At 47.5% G+C, this 24,087-nt stretch overlaps 7 protein-coding genes across 7 annotated transcripts; 4 read left to right on the forward strand and 3 right to left on the reverse strand.

The window, feature by feature from the left end:
- Positions 1–2,012: 2,012 nt before the first annotated feature.
- Positions 2,013–3,155, forward strand: N7458_008727 (uncharacterized protein; the record flags this gene model as incomplete). The annotated part of the gene is made up of 5 exons (XM_056912109.1): positions 2,013–2,054; positions 2,119–2,649; positions 2,702–2,836; positions 2,885–3,040; positions 3,090–3,155. The coding sequence occupies 5 exons, from the start codon at positions 2,013–2,015 to the stop codon at positions 3,153–3,155; spliced, it is 930 nt and encodes a 309-aa protein (XP_056764935.1).
- Positions 3,156–5,525: 2,370 nt separating this feature from the next.
- Positions 5,526–6,489, forward strand: N7458_008728 (uncharacterized protein; the record flags this gene model as incomplete). Its single annotated transcript, XM_056912110.1, has 3 exons — positions 5,526–5,693; positions 5,746–6,191; positions 6,267–6,489. Coding segments are annotated over 3 exons (837 nt in total), but the record flags the coding sequence as incomplete, so codon positions are not given.
- Positions 6,490–10,321: 3,832 nt separating this feature from the next.
- Positions 10,322–10,621, forward strand: N7458_008729 (MFS general substrate transporter; the record flags this gene model as incomplete). The annotated part of the gene is made up of 2 exons (XM_056912111.1): positions 10,322–10,335; positions 10,357–10,621. The coding sequence occupies 2 exons, from the start codon at positions 10,322–10,324 to the stop codon at positions 10,619–10,621; spliced, it is 279 nt and encodes a 92-aa protein (XP_056764937.1).
- A 911-nt stretch (positions 10,622–11,532) lies between these two features.
- N7458_008730 (glutathione S-transferase family protein) lies at positions 11,533–12,255 on the reverse strand (the record flags this gene model as incomplete). The annotated part of the gene is made up of 2 exons (XM_056912112.1): positions 11,533–11,959; positions 12,047–12,255. 2 exons carry the CDS (start codon positions 12,253–12,255, stop codon positions 11,533–11,535), a joined length of 636 nt encoding a protein of 211 aa, XP_056764938.1.
- Positions 12,256–12,417: 162 nt separating this feature from the next.
- On the forward strand, positions 12,418–14,778 carry N7458_008731 (transcription factor; the record flags this gene model as incomplete). Its single annotated transcript, XM_056912113.1, has 1 exon — positions 12,418–14,778. One exon carries the CDS (start codon positions 12,418–12,420, stop codon positions 14,776–14,778), a length of 2,361 nt encoding a protein of 786 aa, XP_056764939.1.
- Positions 14,779–15,598: 820 nt separating this feature from the next.
- On the reverse strand, positions 15,599–16,315 carry N7458_008732 (peroxiredoxin-like family protein; the record flags this gene model as incomplete). Its single annotated transcript, XM_056912114.1, has 2 exons — positions 15,599–16,125; positions 16,198–16,315. The coding sequence occupies 2 exons, from the start codon at positions 16,313–16,315 to the stop codon at positions 15,599–15,601; spliced, it is 645 nt and encodes a 214-aa protein (XP_056764940.1).
- An 852-nt stretch (positions 16,316–17,167) lies between these two features.
- N7458_008733 (uncharacterized protein) lies at positions 17,168–17,479 on the reverse strand (the record flags this gene model as incomplete). Its single annotated transcript, XM_056912115.1, has 1 exon — positions 17,168–17,479. One exon carries the CDS (start codon positions 17,477–17,479, stop codon positions 17,168–17,170), a length of 312 nt encoding a protein of 103 aa, XP_056764941.1.
- Positions 17,480–24,087: the final 6,608 nt, after the last annotated feature.

The following is a 24,087-nucleotide window of genomic DNA, read 5'->3' on the forward strand; positions in this document are numbered from 1 at the left end:
GAAGGGAAAGAGACAGAAAGACCCCCTGAACGAAGGGCGTCCGATACTATGACTCCGTATACCTATCCTGGCAATCCAACATACAGAACGAATAACATGATGCCTCAAATTTCGAAGAGTCCCGAGCCTTGTCTAAGCTTCAGCAAACCGAGAGTGAAAGAGTTTATAATCCCGCTCTCCCATTAGTTCGGGGTAATATCCAAATTCCCGAATCATTCTATCGGTATAAGTGCTCTGGCATGCTGAGGAACATTTTGCTTTAGAGACTGCCAATCAGTCTCTGTTAGTGCGATTGTCAGCTTTATGACAACGCAGTCACGCAGTCTGTCCCTGATGAAACACCACAATCTCGATCTATCGTTTCTTGGCACAGAACACAACAATCGGCGGCCGCTGGCAGAATGAAAACATGCATACACTGCGAATGTCAGTCAATCTAAGTTCGTTTATTCCGCAGTTGGATTGGATCATTGCGCCCATTGAGTTCGTTGCGTTGGTATCGTAAGTTGACGACCATTCAACAGTCTTATGTGAGAATATACGTTGTTTGGATGTTTTCTCCCTTCCTGTGTGCCCCCTCGCAAAGCAAACTCCGGCCAGCAGATGGAATGCACGTGACAATTCCGGGTTTTCGTCCGACTTTCTATTGGCTGAAATCTGTCCGCCATATACTGGAGGCATTTTTGAAAGCGTTAAAAAGAAAGAAGAATTCTGGACGTGGGCAACCTGTGCTGATTTTAGTGGTACCAATTTCAAAGTACAACACGCGTCGTGGCGCTGGTAGTTGGTACCTTGGTTTTCCGAGTTATTCGTTCGAGTCTCTACTGGCTAAGAGCAGCTCAGCTTTCCTGCCACCGATTATCAATAATATATAAAAATTAATACGATCTTGGGATCTGACGGATGTGGGCTTTCTACTCATACTAAAATGGATTTCATTCAGGCCTTTATGGTGTTGAGGTCACCTGCCATAATTTGCCCCTCATTACGTACCTGCAATGTCTCTGGCAAGATACGTACATTAATCTCGCGCATTATAAGACTATCGAGTATTTTGGGTGGGAAGCGCTTTGGGTGGGCAGAAAGGCACGGATATCATGGAGGTTTGGCTAGAGTTTTTCGATCGGCACATAGTGGTCTGAGCACTCGATTTTGCAATTTTTTTTTGTTTGCTGCCTAAGCTTTCGGGGCCAATGAGCTTGACCTATATGAAGTCTAGTGAGGAGCCACTGATGCATTGAAATTGGGGGAGTCTGGATCCTTTTTGTGTTTCGTGTTTAAGCTTCCACTAAACTACGGTAACCGTGCACCTTTCGACAGAAAAAAGCACTCCGGTTGGCCCTAGTCCGAAGGGTACCACCCTCCGTCTCGGCGAATTCGGCGAGTTCGGCGAGTTCGGCGTGTCAAAGTGGAATTTTTTTGTGTGATCTAATTCACTCGGAGTTGCTATTAGCTCTGGGGGGATGTTTGTGTAATTTTACTTTATGCGTTGAAGAAATGGAGCGGTAACTTACCGCTAGGACAGGGTAATCCAGATTGACCCACATTATCTTATGTTTTGTATGGTATTTTGGTTTTCCTAGTAACTTGGCTGTCGTAACCCCAAGTACCATAAACGTTCAGGGGGTATTTCAACCTTTCCCCAAGAATCTTCTATTTTCAGCTTGATCTCAATCGCCAATATGCATACTAGTCTATACTGTATCGGCTTATTCTGAAATTATGTATTAGTGATGTAGCCTTAACTCAGAACGCCACCTACGTCTTACAATGTCGTGAAACGTCCGCATTTGGCTAGTGGCCTGCAACGACAGTCAAAGCTTTCAAAGATGCGGTTGTCTTTCACGGCTATAAGCTGTACAAGATTTCGCATGTTCACCGTGGTAAAGGTCAGGTGGTTTAGAGTTGATTCCCTTTCATCTGTCAGTATTTGATAAAACAAATAAATACCCAGACCTTTTTCAAAGGAAACCCACTGCAAAAAAGGTCTCCAGAAGCTTCGACGTTCCGTTATGTCGAAACTTATCGTTATACCAGGAATCACGGGTGCTCAAGTGAGTATTATCGGGATCGTCCTAGCTTTCGACGGCGTGAGACCGACCTTCTGACGCCATCTAGGGCGGCTCTGTCGCAAATGCCTATCTAAAGTCCCGCGGGTGGAAAGTTCGTGGCACCACACGAAATGTGTCTTCAGAAAGCGCAAAGATATGGAAGGCGAAAGGAGTGGAAATGGTGCAAGCAAATTTCGACGACATCAATAGTCTCGTCGCTGCGTTTCAAAACGCGAACGTGATATTCGGGGTGACTGACTTCTGGACTATCTTTAAGGACGAAGAGAGCCACAAGAGGAAGAAAGCAAATCAAGATATTACGCACTACTGCTTCGAGGTGGAGCTGATGCAGGCCAAGAATTTAGCTGACAGTGCTGCTCAAATACCAACTCTAGAACGATACGTGTTCAGCTCTATGGCGAACGCGTCTAAATGGAGCCACGGCAAATTTTCAAGACTTTATCATATGGATTCAAAGGCTCTCGCAGTTGACTATGCGTTGAGCCTTCCGGGATTACAAGAAAAGTTCTCCCAAATCCAGGCTGCGATTTATTATAATCTTCCGTGGGAGTGGGGCTTGCCAACCACACCTCAGAAGGTAAGCGCTCCTAGGCAGGATGTTAGCAGGCAGTTGATCTGAAAGAGAACAGCAAAATGATGGATCATACAACATTACCGCAATTGGCTCCGGTGATGCACCAATCCCGTTCTTGGACGTGCACCGCGATTTTGGTTCGTGTGTTCAAACGGTCGTGAATGCTGCGCCTGGTATAAACTTTTTCGCAGTAAGCGAGATGTTAAGTTGGAATCAGTACTTAGACACCTGGTGTCAGAGCCAGAATGTTCCCCACGGGAAGTACAACCAGGTTCCTTTGGAGAAGTTTGAGGAGTTGCTTCCCGGTGGGCTGGGAAGGGAATTTGGAGAGAATGTGTTGTTTGCGCAGCAATTTGGATACGAGGGTGGGGATCCGGTCGTGCGCCCAAGAGAGGTATTTGTCGCATTCCTCCTGTGCATGATTTCAGACTAATCATATGTAGCTGGGAGTGAAGATGACCACATTTCGGGATTATTGCGACCAGACCGACTTTTCAAGAATCCTCTGAATACTTCCTTATCAGTGAAGCTTTACCATCCCCACCCCGGGTAAGTCGGCCTCTATTGCAAAAGTTCTATTCACCCTCCATAATTGTATCTGGCTACCGCTAAGCCAGCGAGCCTTTGACGCCGGTCTGGAAGTCTTTTGCAATGTATTGCCTATCTGTCTTGTTATGTCTTAAGAGATAGTTTATTTCGCTCATTTGAACCATTAATGATGTTTAAAAGTCATAATTCTTGGTCAAAATTATTGCCCATACCTATCCCTAAAGCTATGGTAAATCATGTGCCAGAGACAGGCGTCCAATCTAGCAGGCCTTGGTCTGCCTTCACATGTCCTATTGGTTTCTGGGCAACCGCCCCGTATTGAAGCATTCGGATCCTTTCCCTCACCTCCAATCGCCCATCTTCGTACGGCATTCGAGCTCCATGAACTCTTCTTGATCCCCGTGATAGAGAAGGGTGTCGCCTAGACTATTGAGCCCAGGCTACCCCCTGCTATCCTTGCTCAATTGGCTTATTGGGCATCTTGACAGTATGCTTAGTACGCCCAAAACAGCGAATCATAGTCTCATCGATAGAGATATTTGAACCTGGCCGGTATTACTGCTAGGCTGCCTTATTGAAGGATGAGGTTAAGGGATCCAGTTTATACCACCACTCCCTAGTATTCGCTGGTTCTTCCCCTGGTCGAGAGACATGAAGATAGCGCTTAATCTGTTCAAAGCGCTCTTGGGTCATATAGAATGACATACAATGCAAGGGCCCTTCTAGCCGATCTCTTCTCAATAGCTCTCAATACGTCTCTCTGGGTAAATCCCCATCCAGATGAGAACGCCAAAGAAGACCTTGATCTCTATAGTTGGAGTAGGCTTGCTTGTTCTTTCTGGGCGTATTCGTTGGTAGACTGGGTGATAAATTCGAAAATCTGTTTGCTGATAAAGAGTGTAAAGATTGCATATGGGCTATCTAGGTCTAAGCCACTGGGTAGTTGTAGCCGCGGAGGATCGGAGGCAGGGGTCAACTCGGTCAAGGGCTGAATCCGCTGAGAGAGTTCCTCTTTAGTGGGAAGATTGGCGATAACCTCGTCAAGCTTGTAGTAGTCTCCTTCTTGGTCATGGTAGATTGGTAGGCAGATTGGTAGGCAGATTGGTAGGCAGATTGGTAGGCAGATTGGTAGGCAGATTCGATGGCAGGATGCGTTGCGGAATCTTCCAGGTTCCAAAGACGCGTTGCTGACTTAGTAGGTAGTGGATAAGTTAACGTAGTTCACGGTTGAGCGAGCCACCTGGTTGAGCGGGCCACACTAAAACACTATACTAAACGCGATTTTTCAAGTCACAATATATCAACAACCAGAACATCTTTTTATTAAATTTTTAATCTACTATAACTCTCTAGAATTAGAAATAGTTTAGTACAACTGATATATTTAGAAAATGATTATTTACTTATATTACCAAAAATACGCCTCGATCGAGCGACGAGGATATATATATCTACATTATTACACCCCGAAATATTTCTAGAGCCTATAAAAATATCTAGTATAATATATTTAATATTAAGATGCCTTAAGGCTATATAATTCGCCTTCGACGTTGAAGTATGAAGTTGTGAAATATTGCATTTAGTATGGTGTTCTGGGGTGGCCCGCTCAATCAGGTGGCTCGCTCGACTGGGAATTACGTTAACACATCGAATATTTTAGTCTGCTAATTCATTGACTAATATAATACACTAATTGAAACACGCTAATGGAAATACGCTACAGTAATTGTTCTTCCCCACCGAACCCCTTTCCCAAATTGGAATAGTAGGGGTGTTAATCTAAGTTAGCGGGGCCAGACGAGGTTGGTTTAGCAAAAGCCTAAATTGACACCACAATTCGTCCCAAGGCTGATTTTGCCGCAGACGTAGGCCCTCAAGGCAGTCAGGTATGCGCCATCTTCTAATATCGACCTTGATAATTAGACTGAATTCTTATAATAGATAAACCCCATACAAAATGGAGAATATACGAATTTCAGATTAATTGATTCAAAAGAGGGTGGTTAGAAAAGGCCCAGATTGCTCAGGTCATAGCAAGTGGGTCTTTGGATTGAAAGGGCTTTCAACAAGTGAAGGAGGTTGGGGTGACTAGCAGAGCCCGGGTATATCAGATCGGGCAAACAATGCGTAGGCATGGGGCGGTTATGCTGGGTTACTCATGGCGTCGGGAGTCAGCGGAACGTTGCCCTGCCGTAAAGCACGTCAATTAAAAGTACCCAGACTTTTCGCTTGTAATGCATGAGTCATGGACTTGATGGCAGTAGGGACAGGCAGCTGACCGGGCCACCGTTAGTATTAAATGCTAGAGATGCTTCACCAGATTTTAGCAGAGGATTGCTGTCAGGAGGCATACTACTACGATTTTTTTTAGCATGATTTCCAGTCTCTTCAGTCTTGCAGGCAGGACCGCCTTGGTCACTGGCGGATCGCGAGGCATCGGCCAAGCCATGGCTCTCGGCCTGGCAGAGGCCGGCGCAGACATAATTCTTGTCCTGGTATAAACGCCCTTGATTGCTGACTGGACATCCCATGGCTAAACTCGTTTAGCGCTCGAAATCCCAGACTGAAACACAGTCGAAAATAGAGAATCTGGGCCGCCGATGCTTTATTCATGAAGCTGACCTGGGGGATGCAGAGGCGGCACGCAACATCGTCCCTGCGATAGTGAAAGAGCATAGGTGGTTCAATATTTTGGTTAATGTCGCCGGCATTCAGAGGCGTTCCAGTGCTGAGGACTTTCCTCAGCGTGCGTATGATGAAATTATGCAGGTTAACTTGTCCGCCACCTTTCGCGTCTGTCGGGATACAGGAAAGTACTGGCTGGACAATAACATCAAAGGCTCGATCATCAATACAGCAAGCATCGCCAGCTTTCAAGGAGGCGTAAGTATGGCGGCATATGCGACTAGTAAAGGAGGTGTCGCTCAGCTTACAAAAGCTTTCAGCAATGAGTGGGCTTGCAAGGGAATTCGGGTGAATGCAATTGCGCCGGGGTAAGACTGTTCTCAGAGCCACTTTCCGTAATTCTGTGACACTCGAGACTGATGCGAACCTTATATAAAACGCAGATACATCGCTACCGATATGAACGTTGATACACGAACTGCCCCCGACCAGGTAGTCTACAACTCGATTTCTGGGCGGATTCCAATGGGAAGATGGGGCACGCCTGATGATTTCAAAGGACCTGTAGTCTTTCTAGCAAGTAATGCAAGCTCTTATGTAACTGGGGAGATTCTCGTGGTGAGTTCTCGCTACATGCCCTTGGAAAAGAAGCTAATTGATACTTGAGGTCGACGGTGGATATCTAGGGAGATGAAAATTTCAACCGATTGGTTCCAGGTACAAGGTTCCAAGTCGAACTGATTCTTTGTATCATTAATACTATGTGTCGTAGATGAATTCACAGGTAGTAGTGGTTAACTGCCTAGGATGGCGACGGTAGCCTATTGGGCTGACAATACAATATTTATACATCACGTAATCTGGGCTCCAACTGCCCAAGCGATATGCAAGTTCCAACAACTATAAACTGGTGACGCGCGCTGCGCATGCTGTGGCCCTGAAACGATGAAAACGAAGGGCAGGGAAGAGAAAGTCACGAAAAAGGGACGTCGTTTTACTTCAGGCATTTGATATTGTAAATGAGCGTTGACCAATGAGAAAGCAAATAGTTGCATCCTTATAATATATTCATATTAGCTGTAAATAAATCCATATTACATATACAGCACTAATATTCCCTAGCAGATAGTAGTATATCGTAGTATATACTACCGTCTAACGCGTGACGCGTGTATATTATACATAATTATTAACAGAAATTTCTTGGCAGAAGTATGCACTCCAGGGTCCTGCAGGGCGAGTTGGGAAGAACCTAAGAAATTGCAGGGTCCTTGGTCCGACCTCTAGAACCGGAACCGGACCATGTTGAGGTCTAATCTTGTCTGGCAGACTGTGTGGCGAGAGATGCCTCAGGAGAAGATTCAGCGCTGGATTAAGAGTATCCCTACACATATTCAAAAGATCATTGAATTAGAAGGTGGTAACGAATACAAGGAGGGTAGGTGGAAGTAGGCCAATACCAGTCGATACAGTACACTATAGCTAGAAAGGGTCTAGTGTAGGAGGGGTGGTCGGTGCGCGACTCCAAATGCATCTCCTTACTATAGAATACATTAGAAAATGATCTGTCGGAGCAAGCTGAGACAGTAATGGCTAGTAATCCTAGTAGGCGAATGGGATCGAGGATAGGATCAAGCGGAACCAATCTTTCTGCAGAAAAGTTTGATTGATTGATTGAAGAATGAATGTCATGGAGTAGGTTTAAATTCCCCCCCCCCGCGGATGACTAAGATACACGGTGTTACGACAGCCGTGATGCCAAGAATACCAGAGTGACTATACAGACGTAAAGGAAGGTGGATCCCACAGCATAAACCCTGTCCTAGCGGTAAGTTACCGCTCCATGTCTCGAGACGTTACTACGTATTAGTCATCAATGCCCTGCTAGCGCAGTAATGTTTCACCATTGATTTGATCGAAATGAGCGGCTCCTCCTTGAAAACCTGGCATTCCTCCTTACTAAGGCGCAACGCATGCGTTTGACATATCCTGGTCGGCCGTGAGCCTGGGGTCGATTACAAGGACAATAGCTGACAGTAGTGGATGGTCCATGGGACAATATGTCGTTCCCGCAGGTTGTGGCTCCAACCTGCGCGAGGCTGAACGCGCCGGAGACATCTCTGCTGCCCGAAAGCAGCCTTCCCGGAAATGTGTTTTTAACTGATTCGGATATACCGGATGGATTGTTCCTTGAGACCGCGCACCAAGAAACCCCCAACGCACACATGGAGGAGATTAATACCTGTATCCCACACCCGCCCATTGGATCTGCGTGCTTGAATCGACGGCTTACAGATGGCACTAGATCCCAATGAAGTCAGTCGCCTCCACTGCACAGACCGTATACCCAAATTTGTGTCACTTATACCCTTGGGAATATTCCCATCTACTCTTCCATCGTGGCTGGTCCACAACGCCATGAAATATAGTACGTCTCGAAGAAGAATCGAGCAGTGTTCTATCCGTTTGCTAATTGTTTCCACAGGACTATCGGTAATGACACCACGGGTCGTTCCATCTCGCACCGTGCCTAACCCTTATCTCCAATATTGGCTTCCCATGTCACTGAATCACCCCGCAACCTTCAAAGCTTTATTACTATCTTCGCTTTCTCACATGGTGATAAACAACTTCATCCCAGCAGACCCCAATGCAACACTGACTCCAGTGGGCGAAACCTTGTCACATCTGCGAACATGCTATCTAGACGCAATAAGCTCAATTAATGAGGGATTACAAAGCCCCATCACAGCAACATATGATGCCTCCATATTAGCTGTTCTAATGTGTGTTGAAAACCCCTTGACATATGAAAAGAAAGCCCGGGCCTTTGTGTCTCCATTTCGGCCTCCGCTTCAAGGCCTGCAGTGGTTGAACATCCACAGTGCAAGAGAACCCAATCTCTCTCATCAAGACGGCCTATGTAAATTGATTGGCTTACGAGGTGGGTTGAGCAAAATTGAGACCCCCGGCCTCGCAGCTGCAGCCTTCTAGTAGGTTCTTCCGCCGAATATTGAGCGTACCATTCATAAACAAGCTGTGGACTAATCTTCATATAGTCGTACCTTGGTCAACTCTACCATTCTCTTATCCCGTCCACCACTCGTTTTCTACGCGCTATCAGGTAGCATGGATCAGATGGGTGACTATCCTTTCGGCGATCTTGTGAGTATCGCTGCCGACCTTGACTGGCTCGACGGGTTTTCTCTCGACCCTGCACTTCGTAGAGTGATACGCGAGCTCAAGGCGTTCACTGTTACCATCGAGAACTTTGTGGGCGGCCACGGACCATTTCATAGAGCAGAAGTATTGTGTGACCGGCGCAACTTAGCCCATTACAAACTGATGTGTATACCTTCTTCGAGGGACTCGGGATCACCTGCCGAATCGGAAGTATGCCGGTTAGCGACAATTATTTTTAGTATTGGTGTGACATTTCCGATGGCGAACGAGGTCCCCTTCTCTGTTCTTGTGGATTTGCTACAACATGAGTTGCAAAAGAACGAGCTTCTTGGCCCTTTATCTATTCGCGAGAATGGTGATGCTCTTTATCTTTGGGTCCTCGTCATGGGTGGCATAGCAGCTTCTGGGAGACCAGAACGAAGTTGGTTTGCTAAGGAATTGGCCAAAACCATGCAACACCTCCAAAGCGTCTCGTGGAGGTGCTTGAAAGACAAAATTTCTTCGGTTCTATGGCTGGATTGTGCATGTGATGTGCCTGGGGCAGATCTTTGGCGTGAGGCATATTCTCTCTTGCAACAATGGACTCAGTTGAAATCAGCCAGTGCTTCTTTTCCTGCCTTGAAAGCGCCTTGTTCGCGATGCCGGTTGAAGAAAATTAAATGTGACAAGGGCAGTCCTTGTGAACACTGTGTGAATAGCCAAATCGACTGTTCGCATGAAAATGTCAACAAGAGTCGCCCTGCAAGAGCTCATAACTATACCTCTCGAGAGAAACCTTGTGACCTTTGTCGACATCGGAGGGTACGGTGTGACAAGAACAAGCCGTGTGGACGTTGCAAGAATGGCGGCTTTGAGTGTTCTTATGCAGGGGGGACTGGGATCTGACTCCCGTGATGGGTGCCGATGATTCATGATTCTCAGTTTATCGAGCGTACATGTCATCTTCCCCATGCTGTGATAATGAACGATGGAGGCCGGAAAAATCAGGCATGGAGGTGCATGAAAGCAAGCACTGCCAGAGGAGGAAGATGCCCGGAAGGGAAAGATCAAAAGGCCCCAGCAAGATAGTTTCCTTCTCCAGCTTTTTTTATTCGGTCTTGATACTTCCTTCTGACCACGAGTTGGTTTCAACTTTCCTCCTGACACGTAACACATGCGAGGTATTTATGGTCTTGGTACTCTGTGAATGTATCCGGCTTGTTCTTAGAACGAGTTTTACAAAGCTGCTATGAGCACTAGAGTCTTTCAACAGCCTATGAAGGATGCCAGATTCACAGTCCTTGGGAACGCCTTTCGAACTCCACAACATGAAGTAATGCCTCCCATATAGTAAGGCCAGTAGGCTTCCAGCCCAAAGCACGCAATTGGCTGCAAGGTCGTTCAGAACAAATCGTCCTTCAGAAGGCAATACCTACACTTGGAACGCATTGACCCTCGCCCACTCACTATTCACGACTTCCTTCACCCTCTGAGTCTATCGCGGAAAGACGGCGTGGCGCTCCCAGGCCTTGCCTATGCCGTAACATTCATGTTCGGCAATACACTTATCGTCGTGGAGCTACCGGCGCTCTTCGGTGAAAAGTTTGGCTTCAACTCGGAACAACTCGGACTTTAATTCATCGGACTTATCGTGGGATCTGTGCTTGGCAAGCAGATTAGTGGGCGCTTTAGCGACTTCTAGATAAGCCGAAGATCGTGGAAATTAGGTACAAACGCTAAACCCGAACACCGGCTATAGATCGTCTATCTAGGATTTATCCTTGTAATCGTTAGTCTAGTTGTATTTTAATGGGCTCCGGAATCTTCACTTGCATCTGTCAAGCTTTCCACCTCTGGGCCTGGCCCTCGTAGAAGGAATCCCTGCATACTAAGCTAAACTGAAACCGCTGAGTAATTCAGAAATCCTGCCATTTGACCCTGGAAATTAGATCGTCGACTCGCTCACAGATGCTTCTACAGCCATTCTCGAAATCGCCTTGACCAGTACACACTGAGAAACTCTTTTCTGGCCCCACTGCCAAGGCCTTAGCGCGGATCATTCATTGAGGAAGTCACACTTGCACGTCCCCACCGCGTGTTTTCGAACGCGTTAACTCTGCCTTGCGAACGTGATATCATGGCAACCATAGGATATCGAACCGGTAATTGCTGCGTTACGTGCCGCAGATAAGCGAATCACATATTATCACTACCATGAAAAGACGGGATCAAGCACCTCTTTGCCAAAGCAGTATTTGTTAAGAAGCTTTTTTACATACAATAAATCCAAACTTATTAAAAACTATTTTTCCTCCACAACTACAAAAGTACAGAATGAGATATTTTTTGGCCGTTGTTAGAGAAGTCAGCCCTCCGCTTAGCCCTCTAGCTACATTTTTTCGCCAGTTCGTTCGAGCCTGATGGTCTATTTGATTGGGAACGTCTGGACGGCAGACGTGTTTTCCATGCACGATTAGATATGGACACATCCAACAGAGAAAACTCGAGTAATAAGTAGCTCTGTCCCAACACACGATACGTGCATGACTAGAAATGATGGCCTGTTCTCTTCACAGCACGTTGGTAGACTTCTCCGGATTTGACAATCTTGAGCCACTCGTTGATCCTCGGCCACGACTTTCCGGCAGGAGCCAGCTTGAGAGCGAATATGTCCATAACGGAGAAAGCCATCATGGTATCTGCAACCGTGACATCGTCGCTAGCAATGTACCTAGTTGAGGTCTCTTGCAAGGTATTTTCAAGCCAATCCAGATCAAGCTGTACAGACATAGCCAACTTCGCTTCAATCTCATGCGCGACTTGCGCAGGAGCCGCTAAACGGGCAGAGTAAACCCCTTCGGCATGAAGCATCAAGGTGCCTTCAGCAGCCCACATGAGTTCGCGAATCTTTGCCCGCTTCTCGGGCTGGGTAGGAAGAAGCCGATGCGTCGTATCGTATTTCTCGATGAGGTATCTAACGTTGGAGCAGAAGGTCAGTATTTTGCTGGTTACCAGGCAAATTATCTCCTTGAAATAATCAGTCATTCAGATCGGTACTCACTCTGCAATCGCACCAGACTCGCCTAGAATGAGGTTACCATCCTGGATTGCTGGTGCCTTCCCTTTGGCAGTAGGAACTCCGAGCTCTGGAGGAACGGAACCATCGGCTCTGCGCTCCGCAAACTTCAGCTCATAGTCAACACCCAGTTCCTCAAGCAACCACGCTGTGCGGAAAGCCCGTGAGGACTGAAGGAAATATAAAGTGAGCATTTTGGTTTCCTGACAATGGATATTGGAGTCAAATGCCGTAGGAATCAAATATCGCTGAATATATAGAGGATATCATGCGTTATTTAAATAGCTATTTAGTGCAGTTATAGGAATTTACTTAATTATGAGAGATTTCTTTCCTCATTAGATTAATTAGTGATGATGCCTGGGATGGCGATGGCTGACATTGCTGGTGGCGATGCACTCCCCGCCTTCGTCCGAATTCGGCCGAATCGCCCGGAACTCGAGCGATTTCGAACAAACCGCTCCTTCCGGCCTCATACGCAGCTGCTGCGATGGCTCGCACGATTACAAACCCACAGGCGCACGTGGAATATCCAGGTGCTTGCCTCAACGAAAATACGCACAGGCGGCTATGCTCCGCGGCCCTTGTCTAAGCACAACACTATGACGCCCTCAAAGCGCATGCGGCTCGGCACCAAAAGCTGCACGGAGTGCCGCCGAAGAAAAGTCCGCTGCATCTTCCGGGCAGACGAAAGCACCTGCGAGGCATGTCTGGCCCATGAGGCTGACTGCGTCGCTCAGCAGGCTGGAGGCCACGAAGTGCCCAGCGACGAGGTTGACACTCTGAAGCGGCGCTTACGGGACCTCGAGGCCATTGTCCGCAAGCTTCCTCCGAATGCGACGCCGTCACCCCGCTCCGATTTTGCTGGAGACGGTGCGTCTGTCGTGCGTGAACTAGATGCTCGCGGCGACCTGTCCTCCACCACGACTCTGGCGCACTCACCGGCGACGACACCATCTACCGTGGCCGGGTGGCCAGTGCCGGCAGCAAATCGTGGCGGAGTCAAGCTGTCGTCAACGGAGCCGGCCGTCGAAGACTCGCCATTGATGCTCCTATTCAAGGGCGCCTCACTACTGGACAGAGAGAATGCGCCCGCATCTACGGCACCGCCGCCTTTGCCCGTCTCAGCTGTATCTGGCGTGCTTCAACACCGAGATCGTCTCGCCTCGCTGCTCCCGTCGATACAAGACCTTGACGCCATACTAGAAGACACAGAGAAGTACTGGCCGATATGGCAGCCATACTACTATGGAGAGCCCGGGGCAACCAACGTCCTGGGACCCGGAAAGAGACAGCTGGCCCGACAGCTCATCTTCACAGTAGCCGCCAGCTCCGTAGAGCCAGGACTAATAGCAAGATCGGCTCTGTGGGTAGCGCTTTGCGTGCAGCAGGTGTCTAGAAGCGTCTTGTCCATTGTGAGCCTTGCCTACCCGCAGTACGACCTGGTCGACGCATACATAAGAATAGCAAAGTCGCTGCTGGAGCTGGACGGGGAGCGCGGCGGGACTATCGATGGCATCGAGAGCATGAATATGCTGTACAAGCTGTCCATCAATATCGGGAGGTCGCAAACCGCGTGGTACTGGTGTCGACAAGCCATCACCACGGCCGTGAGCTTAGGCCTCCCCCGCAAGGTGGACGCGCTGGACATACGCGCCGCGTATGCGTGGTCCATGGCATGGCAGACGGAACGGTTCATGGCCCTGATGCTTGGGCTGCCGACGTCCGTCTCAGCAAACCACCCGGGAACGTCGTCTAACTCGTCTTCCGCCCCGTTGATGAGCCGCATCATGTGGTCGGTGGCACTCATCTGCGGGAAGGCCATCGACCGCGACCAGGCACACCACGCTGCAGTTAGCTATGCGACGACCGTCGAGATCGACCAGGACATGGAAGAGGCATACCGCCTCTTCCCAGACGAGCACTGGCTCCCTCTAGCACCGGACATGTCGCTCTCCGACTGCTGGAACCAGCAAGCCAGCAAGGTCATCTTCTTCACGACCCTCAAGCTCGTGCACATGCCGTACATGCTCAAGTCGGCGGGCGAATCCAAGTTCCTGCACAGCTGGGACCGCGCCATGGAGGCCGCCCGCGGCGTGGCGACGGCATACACCGAATTTAGGACGTGGCCCGGCGCCGGCACGGCCCTATGCGAGCTAATGGACTTTCAGGCTTTTAGCGCAGCTATGGTCCTCATAATAGGGCACCTGATATCCCCTCTGAGGGCTACACCACTTACCAAAGAGCAGGACTGGGCGCTCGTACGAGACGTGTCTCTCTGTTTGCGGCGTACCGTCGCCATCATGGACTGTGCCGTCGCCGCGCAGGCCACCCGCATCCTCGATCTGGTCGACGCGGCACGTCACGGCGCCTACATTGCCGACGACGACTACGTCGTAGCCATCCCCTACTTTGGGAGGATCCGCATCAACAAGAAGAAAGTATCGGTAGACAACCAGAACGATAGCGACAACAACCTCACCAGCCCTCGTCTTGGTCTTAGTCCAGTGCTGCCCGTCGACTCGCTATCTACGCTCACAGACACGTACTTCAACACCGTCGAGTTTAGCACCAACATGTTCACGCACGAGTACCCCTCCAAGCTAGATTCTGAGATGGAGCTCTGCTCCAACTGGGCGGACCCGGCACTGTTGTACCCGGAAATCGATTGGACCCAAACGTTTAACTGCGGCCCCTTTTACCCGTTGGCAAGCTAGCCTAGGTTCGAGGAAGATGTTGCACGTCGCTAACAGAGCCGGCCGTATTGGCATATTGCGACTGGCTGAAGTGGCGAAAAGCAAAACACAACAAAAAAAAGCCCTGGAATGGCCGTCGCACAACTGTCCCTCATAGGGTGAAGATAACGCCTACACACAGGGAGAACACGAAGTGGCAAATCCGAAGTATGCTTTGGGTGCGAAGAGATATCGAGGCGGAAACAGATACCTGGTGGTGTCGGTGTGTGTGGAGGGAAGGGACGAGGAGGCCCTAGCCTCAGCAGTGGGACAACTGCATAGCTTGCTTCAGCAATTCCGCAACGGAACAGGCCGGCGCACTGATGTGGTGCTAGCAGGAGCAAAGGAGTAAGACTATGTCAAGAACGTAGAAAAAAAAAACAGATAATCGAGATTACGTAAATGTTGCGAGCCAAGCCATTTCATTCAAGCCGTTCGGTGACCTTCCACGCGCTGTCATTCTTTGAAGCCTCGATCCACCCGCTAAGATCTGGGATATACCATCCGCGGTCTTGTCAACTCTATGGGAATAACTCTATGGTCTGTACAGGATGACTTAAAGATTACCATGAATCAGGTGGCTAATTCTAGATCTGACTTGCGGCAGAGGGTCTATGTATAGAAATAATATTTGGCTATCTAATGCTCGCCCAGGTCTGCGTATGACAAGAAAAAAAGGATTACTTGACACAGGGGCAGCTCACTATAAATAGTATCTTCACGCGGCGACACAAATGAATAATTCCAAGCCACTAGCTGCAGAATATACACTTGCTTCGCGGTAAAGGATAGCTACCTTGGTTTACAGAGTATCTATCCACTCCAGCGCTGTCTCGGGTTCAAGTCTCTTGGTAAAATCCGGATCCACAAAAGTCTTTCGCACCACACCCTTTCCATCCACCAACAACGACGCTGGTATAGGCAACTCGAAAGAATCATCGCCATTGGACTTAACGAGGTCGTTTCCCAGAGTCTTAAAGACCGGTCTCAAGGTCTCAGGCATCTTCCACACAATACCTAGCTTCCGTGCGTACTTGTTGCCTACATCAGAGAGCACAGTGAACTTAAGGCCTCGCTTCTCTGTCGTGGATAGTGTCTCGGTGGGTAGCTCGGGCGTAACGGCCACGAGGAAGACGCCCTTAGCTTCGAATTCAGCCAGGTGCTTCTGGAGAGATGCGAGCTGCAGGTTGCAGAAGGGGCACCACTCGCCACGGTAGAAGGTGATGAGGATGGGCCCATTAGCGAGGAGAGTCTTGCTGGAAACAGCCTTGCCAAGGGCGTCCGTCAAGGTGAAGTCCGGGAGGGCAGCACCAACTTGGATGGCGGTTCCTAGGCCCAAGATTCACGTTAAAACTTTCTCCTACACAAACACCTAGATCAGAACGGGGAGTTGATACGAACTCGGATCATACGCGGCCTTCAGGTTCTCAAGTGATTCCTTGATGGGATCAGTGATAGACTGTGGCGCATTGGCGTAGAAGTTGTCGCGCACTCCCGCGAGTTCGGTATTGAGGCTCATTTTGGCTGAGGTTTGAGGGTACACTCGAGTGATATGTGAAGTGTCAAGATTGGAAGACTGGGTTCGCTAATGGATGAGTTCGAATGCCCAAGTACCCCACGTTTTATATTCTTATATGACCAGTGGATTTGTAAACAGTACATACGAGTTTGTGCGCGTTTGTGCGAGTTTGTGCGAGTTTGTGCGAGTTTGTGCGAGTTTGTGCGAGTTTGTGCGAGTTTGTGCGAGTTCGTCCGACTAGGTCCGACTTATTAATGTGTTACTATAATCGTCAACGACAATGGGGTGCAAGGACTTCGATCGATGACAGATTCGACCGAAATCATCCGAGTTAGATAGTACAGTGATGTTAGGCCGAGGATTAGCCCCATTGACATCGTCTGTCCGTTGTGGAATTTCGCGTGCGGGGGCCATCGCGCGTTATAGATGTGGGTTTCGTTCCAGTCGGCTATGTAGCAGCCCAATGAGGTTGTTAGCGCGACGAGAACGATGAGGGTTTCCGCCGAGGCCGGCCATTTTTTGGTTTGGGTTGAGATTGGTTGAAGGAATATAAAGAAAAGAGAAAAGACTGGTGAAGAGAGAGAACGGAGTATGTACGAGCTGTACAGGGTTGGCCAACTTGGAAAAGGAAGGGGAAGTGGAGGAAGAGAATGGATGATTGGATGGAATGGCGGATGGGAGCGGAATGCGTCGACCCCGCTATGAACCACCTTTCGGATCAAGAATACTCTATGGTGCTGAGGAATTAAGCAAGAGTTTGGTAGCTTACTGTACAAGCTAACAGGAACTTTCAAGTCGTGATTAATAGAATACCACTTATTACAGTTCTTATGACTACTAGCTACATAAAATTCAAGCTGCGTTTGTTCCCTCTAGAATCGACTTCAACCTCGCTGACACTGGCGAACCATCCAAGAACGTGCTCAGCTCACAGGCTTTAAAGACATCAGACTGACCCCCGCCATCCTTCGAAGGTACTAGCTCCACGATATTGAACTCCCTGACTTTGACTTCTGCACGTTCCGGATCTTGCTTGAAGACAGTGACGCTCGTAGACTCATACATAACGGTCCGACTTCCCGAGCTGTTGACTTTGGCGATATCCCATGCTCGATGAAGATGGTGGTGGAATTTGGAAAGCTTCTCGCTACGCATCGCAAACATAGTAAGAATGTCTTGTGTTGGGATCGGGGGACCATTATTAATAATGAATTTCGCATCGGGCGTGAGAAACGAAGTAAGAGACACCGGCGGGGAGATCTCCAGAGAGTCAAGGATAGGGACAAAATCTCTCAGGAAAAGCAAGCCGGGTGACGCATCAGGAGGAATGCTCTCATAGGAGCCATGGTGAATGTGCGTCTGAGCCTAACCCAAGGGACCTGGTGCAGTGAGGCTCACTGCATGGCGGTGTAGAGGCCTTATGTATAGGCAGAATTTAGACCCACTACCCTCACTGCACCCTGTTTTCCTACCCTGACTGCAAGCACTTTTCTTCGTACGATTAAATTAAAAATTTCAGGTATTCTAAGTTTATATATAATCTATACCTAGTTTCATTTTTAGCTTCTACAGTCATATATAGCAGTCGTACGATTTAACCCTAAATCACTTAAACCTCTTAATTCTTTTTGATGGGGTACGACCGGGAGGGCCCACTTTTCTTATTTAGACCTACACTTAATTTTTTTCTTTCGGCTATTATTCTTGTACGACCCCTGAATATATATCTACACTCTTTTTGTTATCTCCTAGCACTTTCTAGTTATTACTAATTTTTATATATAAACATAGAGACTAACATTCCCTCCCTTACTCAAGAGCTTTTTACCCCTCTTCCCTCTCTTCCTATTCTAGTTTGCTACTACTATTAATCGGCCGTACGAATTAGTCAAGTTATAGCCTATCTTCGCTGTTCTCCTTATTGTGATCCTGACGGCCACGTGTGGCCTGATTACATCATCCGTACGGCCCGGGTACCCAGAATTCTGCCGGTATCTACCGGATTACACTCATTTAGACCCATTTCCTTACGAATATAACAAAACATGCTCCATTTACCGACTCCCGCGATCACATATGGTAGCAAACCCTTAAAAACGGGCGACCCTCCGCGGCCGCCCGGGGGAGACCGCTCACGAAAAGGGTCTCCCAAGAAGATCTGAACTCACGATCGACGGAGAGGATCGCGCGATAGAAGGGTACTAGAGGGCCCTTATTGCGAGCGAAAGCGTCAAGAGAGAAGGCTTCGAATAACATTATGGTGACCTTAAACCCTCACCGTAGTGCGGGCTTCTCCCTTGAAAGGCAACTGACGTAGCGAAAAGGGGTCTAAGCGGCCCAATCGCGAGCGATTCCTCCTGTGGGGCATCCTTCTACTCGCACACGGCCGGAAGTTAGGGCTGTAAGCGAGCTAAAGTAAAAAACTACGAGAGTGTCGGAAAGGAATGCTTCGAACGGATTAGTATAAGCCTCCTTTCACTCTCGAATTGAACAGTCAATCACTATAGAACACTTTCCGTATACCCTAACCGACGAACAGGCCTCCCGGGCCTAAACCCACGAGCCCTAGGACCCGAACGTCCAAGGTCCTAACCAACAGGGCCCGAATCCTCACGCCTAAGACCTACCGGATTCGTTGACGACCGCAGCGCTACTCCTACTACTATACGAGATAGGCTAGTAGTACCTCTATTTATAGCAAGGCGCGTAGGATCGAGAAGCGACAGCACGCCTTATTAGGGAAACCGTTCGTCTCCTACAACTAACGGATGCGAACGTAAGGGCGGCGACCTTAATAGCCGCGCCAAGAGCGGCTACGAGCAATCGTGCGGAATCGGAGAAGAAACGGGCCCTTCTAAAGACGATCAACAAGATTCGGGACTATAGTAGCAAGATCCAAGAGGATACAGCACGCAAATACCTCTACGATTACGAGCGTTACTTCTAGCAGGTAGCCGAGTTATCCACCGTAGAGCTAACCGACTAGGAAAAGGTTATATACGCCAGCGGTACTCTAACAGGGAAGTCCTAAAGAGGTTAGCGTAGCTACGAACGTTAGGCAGCGAACGGATACGAAACCGCTATCACGACCTAGCAGGGTTACAAGGATTAGATTAACCGCGAGTTTTCGGAGCATCTTAGTACCGCGAAGAGATAGGATCGGTTCAAGACGCTCCGATAAGGTACGAGATAGCCCTTTATAGAGTACGCTACTTAGCTCCGGCAGGCCGCGATTAAATACGAATAGGCGATTCCGGACGCTATTTTCGTCGAGTTCCTTTGAGACGGCGCCTAAACGCACCTATAGCGACGATAGGTAGAGGAGCGGAACCCTCCTACCGATCTTCACGAGATTATTAACCGCTTTAAAAGCTACGAAGAGGGCGCTACGTGTTACGAACCTCGAGGCGCGGGGAGACCGCAGCTAGTTGAGGGGCAACCGAGATCCAATCAACCCCTGGACGCATTGTATTAGCGTCATCACGTGCAACTCCTAACACCTAGGCGTCCCCTCAAGGGCCACGGGTAAAACATTCAGGCAGGGAGCTACAAACGGCCTGTGCCTAACTATGACATCGTATACCCGCTTATACGCTCGGACGGTTAGAAGAACGCCAGGAACAGCCGCACGCACAATCAACACGTGATCCCCTAACGGTAGATACTAGGTGGGTCTTAGCACTAAAGGACGGGTAGATTATCTACTATAGATCTACGACCTATCTACTACAGTATCTACACCTATACGAAGGACTAGATATATAAGGACACTTACTTAGCATTATATATTTAGTTCTTCGCGATCAATTACACATTGTTACTCGGTTACTACCTTTAGTACTTTACACTTCACAGTTCACCTTCAAGACAACCTAACCTACAAGTAGAGGAGCTTACTTAGTAGCAATACTTAGTGACTGACTTACTTAGCGCGTACTTCTAGCACGTTCTGCAAGATACTCGACAGGATCTATCCCGTAGTAAGGCTTTACGAAGCAACGGTACGATTAAGAGATACTCTTGGAATCCGTAGTAGGACTAGGCAAGTATAACCCTTTAAAGCTCTACTCACAGTAACTAGTCGGCTACGCGTAATACATTAATCGCCCTGTCTTTGAACCGTGAAGCATAGTTATTATAGCAGGAAACGATAGCACCGTAAGCAACGTTTCCTCAAGCTCAAAGACCTTAGTATCTCCCAAGGAGCTCTTAGATATAGTTGCTTAGCTCCAGGAGTATATCGCTAGCCTGGAAGCAAGACAGTCGCAACGCTCCGTGAAACTCCTATAGCCGGAGTTCTTTAACAGAAGTCGTGCGAAATTACGCGGCTTCATCACGCAGATAGAAATATAGCTACGCATAAACCCTTAGATCGCAAATAAGGACGATAAGGTGGTCTTCGTCTCTACCTACCTTCGCGGACAAGCTTTCGACTAGTTTAAGCTATTTATTCGCGAATACTAGGAGAAGATCGATAAAGACGAGTAGAGCGATACTACTAAGGATATATTTAAATCCTACAACGCATTCAAGAAGAAGCTTGAACAGACCTTTAGAGACATCGACGCTATCTGTAGTACGGAACGACGCCTACGACGTCTTAAGTAAACTAGATCGGCTAGCGTATACGCCGCCGAGTTCTAACAAATTATCTCCTACTTAGACTAGGATAAGGATACCTATATCGCAATCTTTAAAGATAGACTCAAGGACGATATCAAGGATAAACTAGTTCGAATCGAACGACCTAAGACCTTTAGTGATATAGTCTCGATAGTAGTTCGAATTAATAACCGACTCTACGAAAGATACCTCTAGCGAAAGGAAACACGCTAGTAGAGAAGCTAAGGACAGCAGTCCTTCGGGCATATACGCCGCCACGAGGGCAGGCGAGGACAGCAACGACAACAGCCGAGGGAGTATAGCGACCCCTACGGACCACGACTAATAGAGCTCGACGCAGCGAGACTCCTAGCCGAAGAAGAAAAGCAGCAAAAGGATAACAACCTATACTTTAATTGCGGTAAGCTAGGATATAGGGCGCGTGAGTGTAATCGATATAACAACGTAAAGCTATAGGCGCGTGAGCGTAATAACGAACGCAACAACGCAAAGCTATAATAGTTATAGGCGACCTAAAACAACGAGGTCCGACCCTAGTAGCTACGAGCTACTAACGATAGAGACGCAGCTAACTAATAACCGACTCTAGAAGAAATTATACGAGACTACGACCTGATTAGTATAGAGTACGTAAAAGAAGACGTCCTAGAAATTAATTAGGAAAATATTAAGAGTCAAGGATAGACCTAGTACGGCCCCTAGAACACTATCGACTTCTAGGAACTATCCGACGATTCCTAGGACTAGGGCACAGGGATCCTGAAGATACCTATCGAAATTCTAGGAACCCCGGAGATCCTAGAAACTCTACCTCTAGTTCTAGGAGCGGATACTACTAAACAGCCTTAAACTAACCCTAAGACAATTACTTAGAGAGAATTAAGTAACGAACTCTAGGATATAATAACAAACGTGTAAGATACCGATAAACGACTCGCACGAGCTTACGATATTATCGATCGTATATACTAGCTACAAGAGGGAGACCCGGGCAAGGAGGGAACTATCCCTGAATAGACACTAAGTAACTTAAACTATCTATACCACGATATACGATGCTTATACTAAGGATACGCTCGATACCCTAACCACGATCTTAGAACCGTATCGGCCTGCTACGACGACAACTACATAACGCACTACCAAGGAAAGATCGACAGAAGCCTAGAACCTAAGCCGCTACGATAGGAACGGACTCTAAGGTAGAGCCTAGAATACGCGGGACTCTAGCATAGAAACTAGAGGATAAATAAGGAACAACAACTCGCAGCGATAGCGTAGGGACACTATATAAAAGTTACTACTAATATTATACTTCGACTAACCTTAGTGATAATCGACTTAGGAGTAGTAGAGAACTTTATAAGCCTACGTTATCGAAACCGCTACTTAATCTCGGGTATCGAGAAACCCCGACTAACGCTAATCATCGGTCTAAACGGAGAAAGTTTAGGACTAGGAATCACGCACGAGAGCGGACCCTTGCTAATAGTTATTAGGAACTACTTCGAGGTAATCAACTTCGATATCACTAACCTCGGAGAATACGATATAGTACTTAGCGTACTATGGCTATGTAAGCACAACGCTAATATCGACTAGTAAGCAGGAAAGATACTCTTCGATAGATACTTATATCGACAGATAAGCGAGTTATAGACTAGATACGAGTACCTAGCGCTAAAGAGACCTAGCTCCGGGGAAGCAGGTACTTATAGAAACCCTCACGAAGGCGAACTTAAGAGGAGTTTTCGGCTAGGAGGCAGGCCTAACGACAAACATACAGTCGATATTAACGTTATCGCGACACGGGAGCAGCAATCGGACATAATAGACGACGAATTAAGAGAATACGTCCTTATCGACCACGAGGAACGAGCCCTCTACGCAATAGGCGTATCGGAGGAAGAACACAGGATTCCTGAGGAATATACAGAGTTCTAGGATATATTTACGCTACTACTAGATAGTAAGCTACTAGAGTATAGTCCGTTCGACTATAAGATCAAGATCAAGGAAGGCGAAGAACTAAGGTTTATACTAATTTATTCGCTATCGTAGAAAGAGTTAGCAATACTATAAGAATATATCACGGATAATCTCAAAAAGGGAAATATTAGAAAATCGAAATCACTAGTAGGATACCTAATCCTATTCGTACCCAAGAAAGGGGGGAGCTTCGAATATACGTTGATTACCGACAACTCAACGACATCACAATCAAGGATCGACACCTATTACTATTAATCAACGAAATTCAAGATATTATTCAGGGAGCGAAATATTTTAGTAAATACGATATCACTAACGTATACAATCGACTTAGAATCAAGGAAGGAGACGAGTAGAAAACGGTATTCAGGACCAAGTACGGACACTTCGAGTATATAGTCATACTATTCGGACTCACTAACGTACCCGTATCGTTTCAACGCTTTATCTTTACTATCCTAGGGGAATATCTCGATAAGTTCGTTATCGCGTATCTCGACGATATTTTGGTATTCTCTAAAACTAAGGCGGAACACATCGAACATAACAAGAAAGTATTACAGAAACTAAGGGAAGCAAAAGTTATACTCAAGCTTAAGAAATACGAGTTCTATGTTTAGGAAACAAGTTTCCTCGGATACACTATTAGTCCCGACGGACTAGGAATAGAGGAAGACAAGGTCAAAAGCATCCTTAAATAGCTAACGCCGATATACGTTAAGGATATCTAAAGCTTTCTCGGGTTAGCTAATTACTACCGAAAGCTTATACCGAAGTATTCGCAGCACGCGTTAGGACTTTACCGATTCACTAAAAAGGGAGTACCGTTCAAGTAGGATAACGAGGCTAAGAAATTATTCACTATGCTCAAGGAAATATATAACAAAATAGCAGGAGAAGCTATCGTCGCAACATTCAATTACGACGCACCTATTATTATAGAAACCAACGTATCGGATTTCGCGCTCGGGGCGCAACTTATATAGCTAGGAGAAGACGACAAGCTTAGACCTGTCGCCTTCTAGTCTCGGAAAATAATACTAGCAGAGCTTAACTACGATATCCACGACAAGGAACTATTAGCTATAGTATTAGCGTTCTAAACTTAGAGAGCGTACTTAGAGGGAGCAAAGCACACTATAACTATTAGGACGGAT

This window comes from Penicillium daleae (genome assembly GCF_028827525.1).
Source record: "Penicillium daleae strain IBT 16125 chromosome Unknown utg000007l_segment0_segment0, whole genome shotgun sequence".
Taxonomy (NCBI): domain Eukaryota; kingdom Fungi; phylum Ascomycota; class Eurotiomycetes; order Eurotiales; family Aspergillaceae; genus Penicillium; species Penicillium daleae.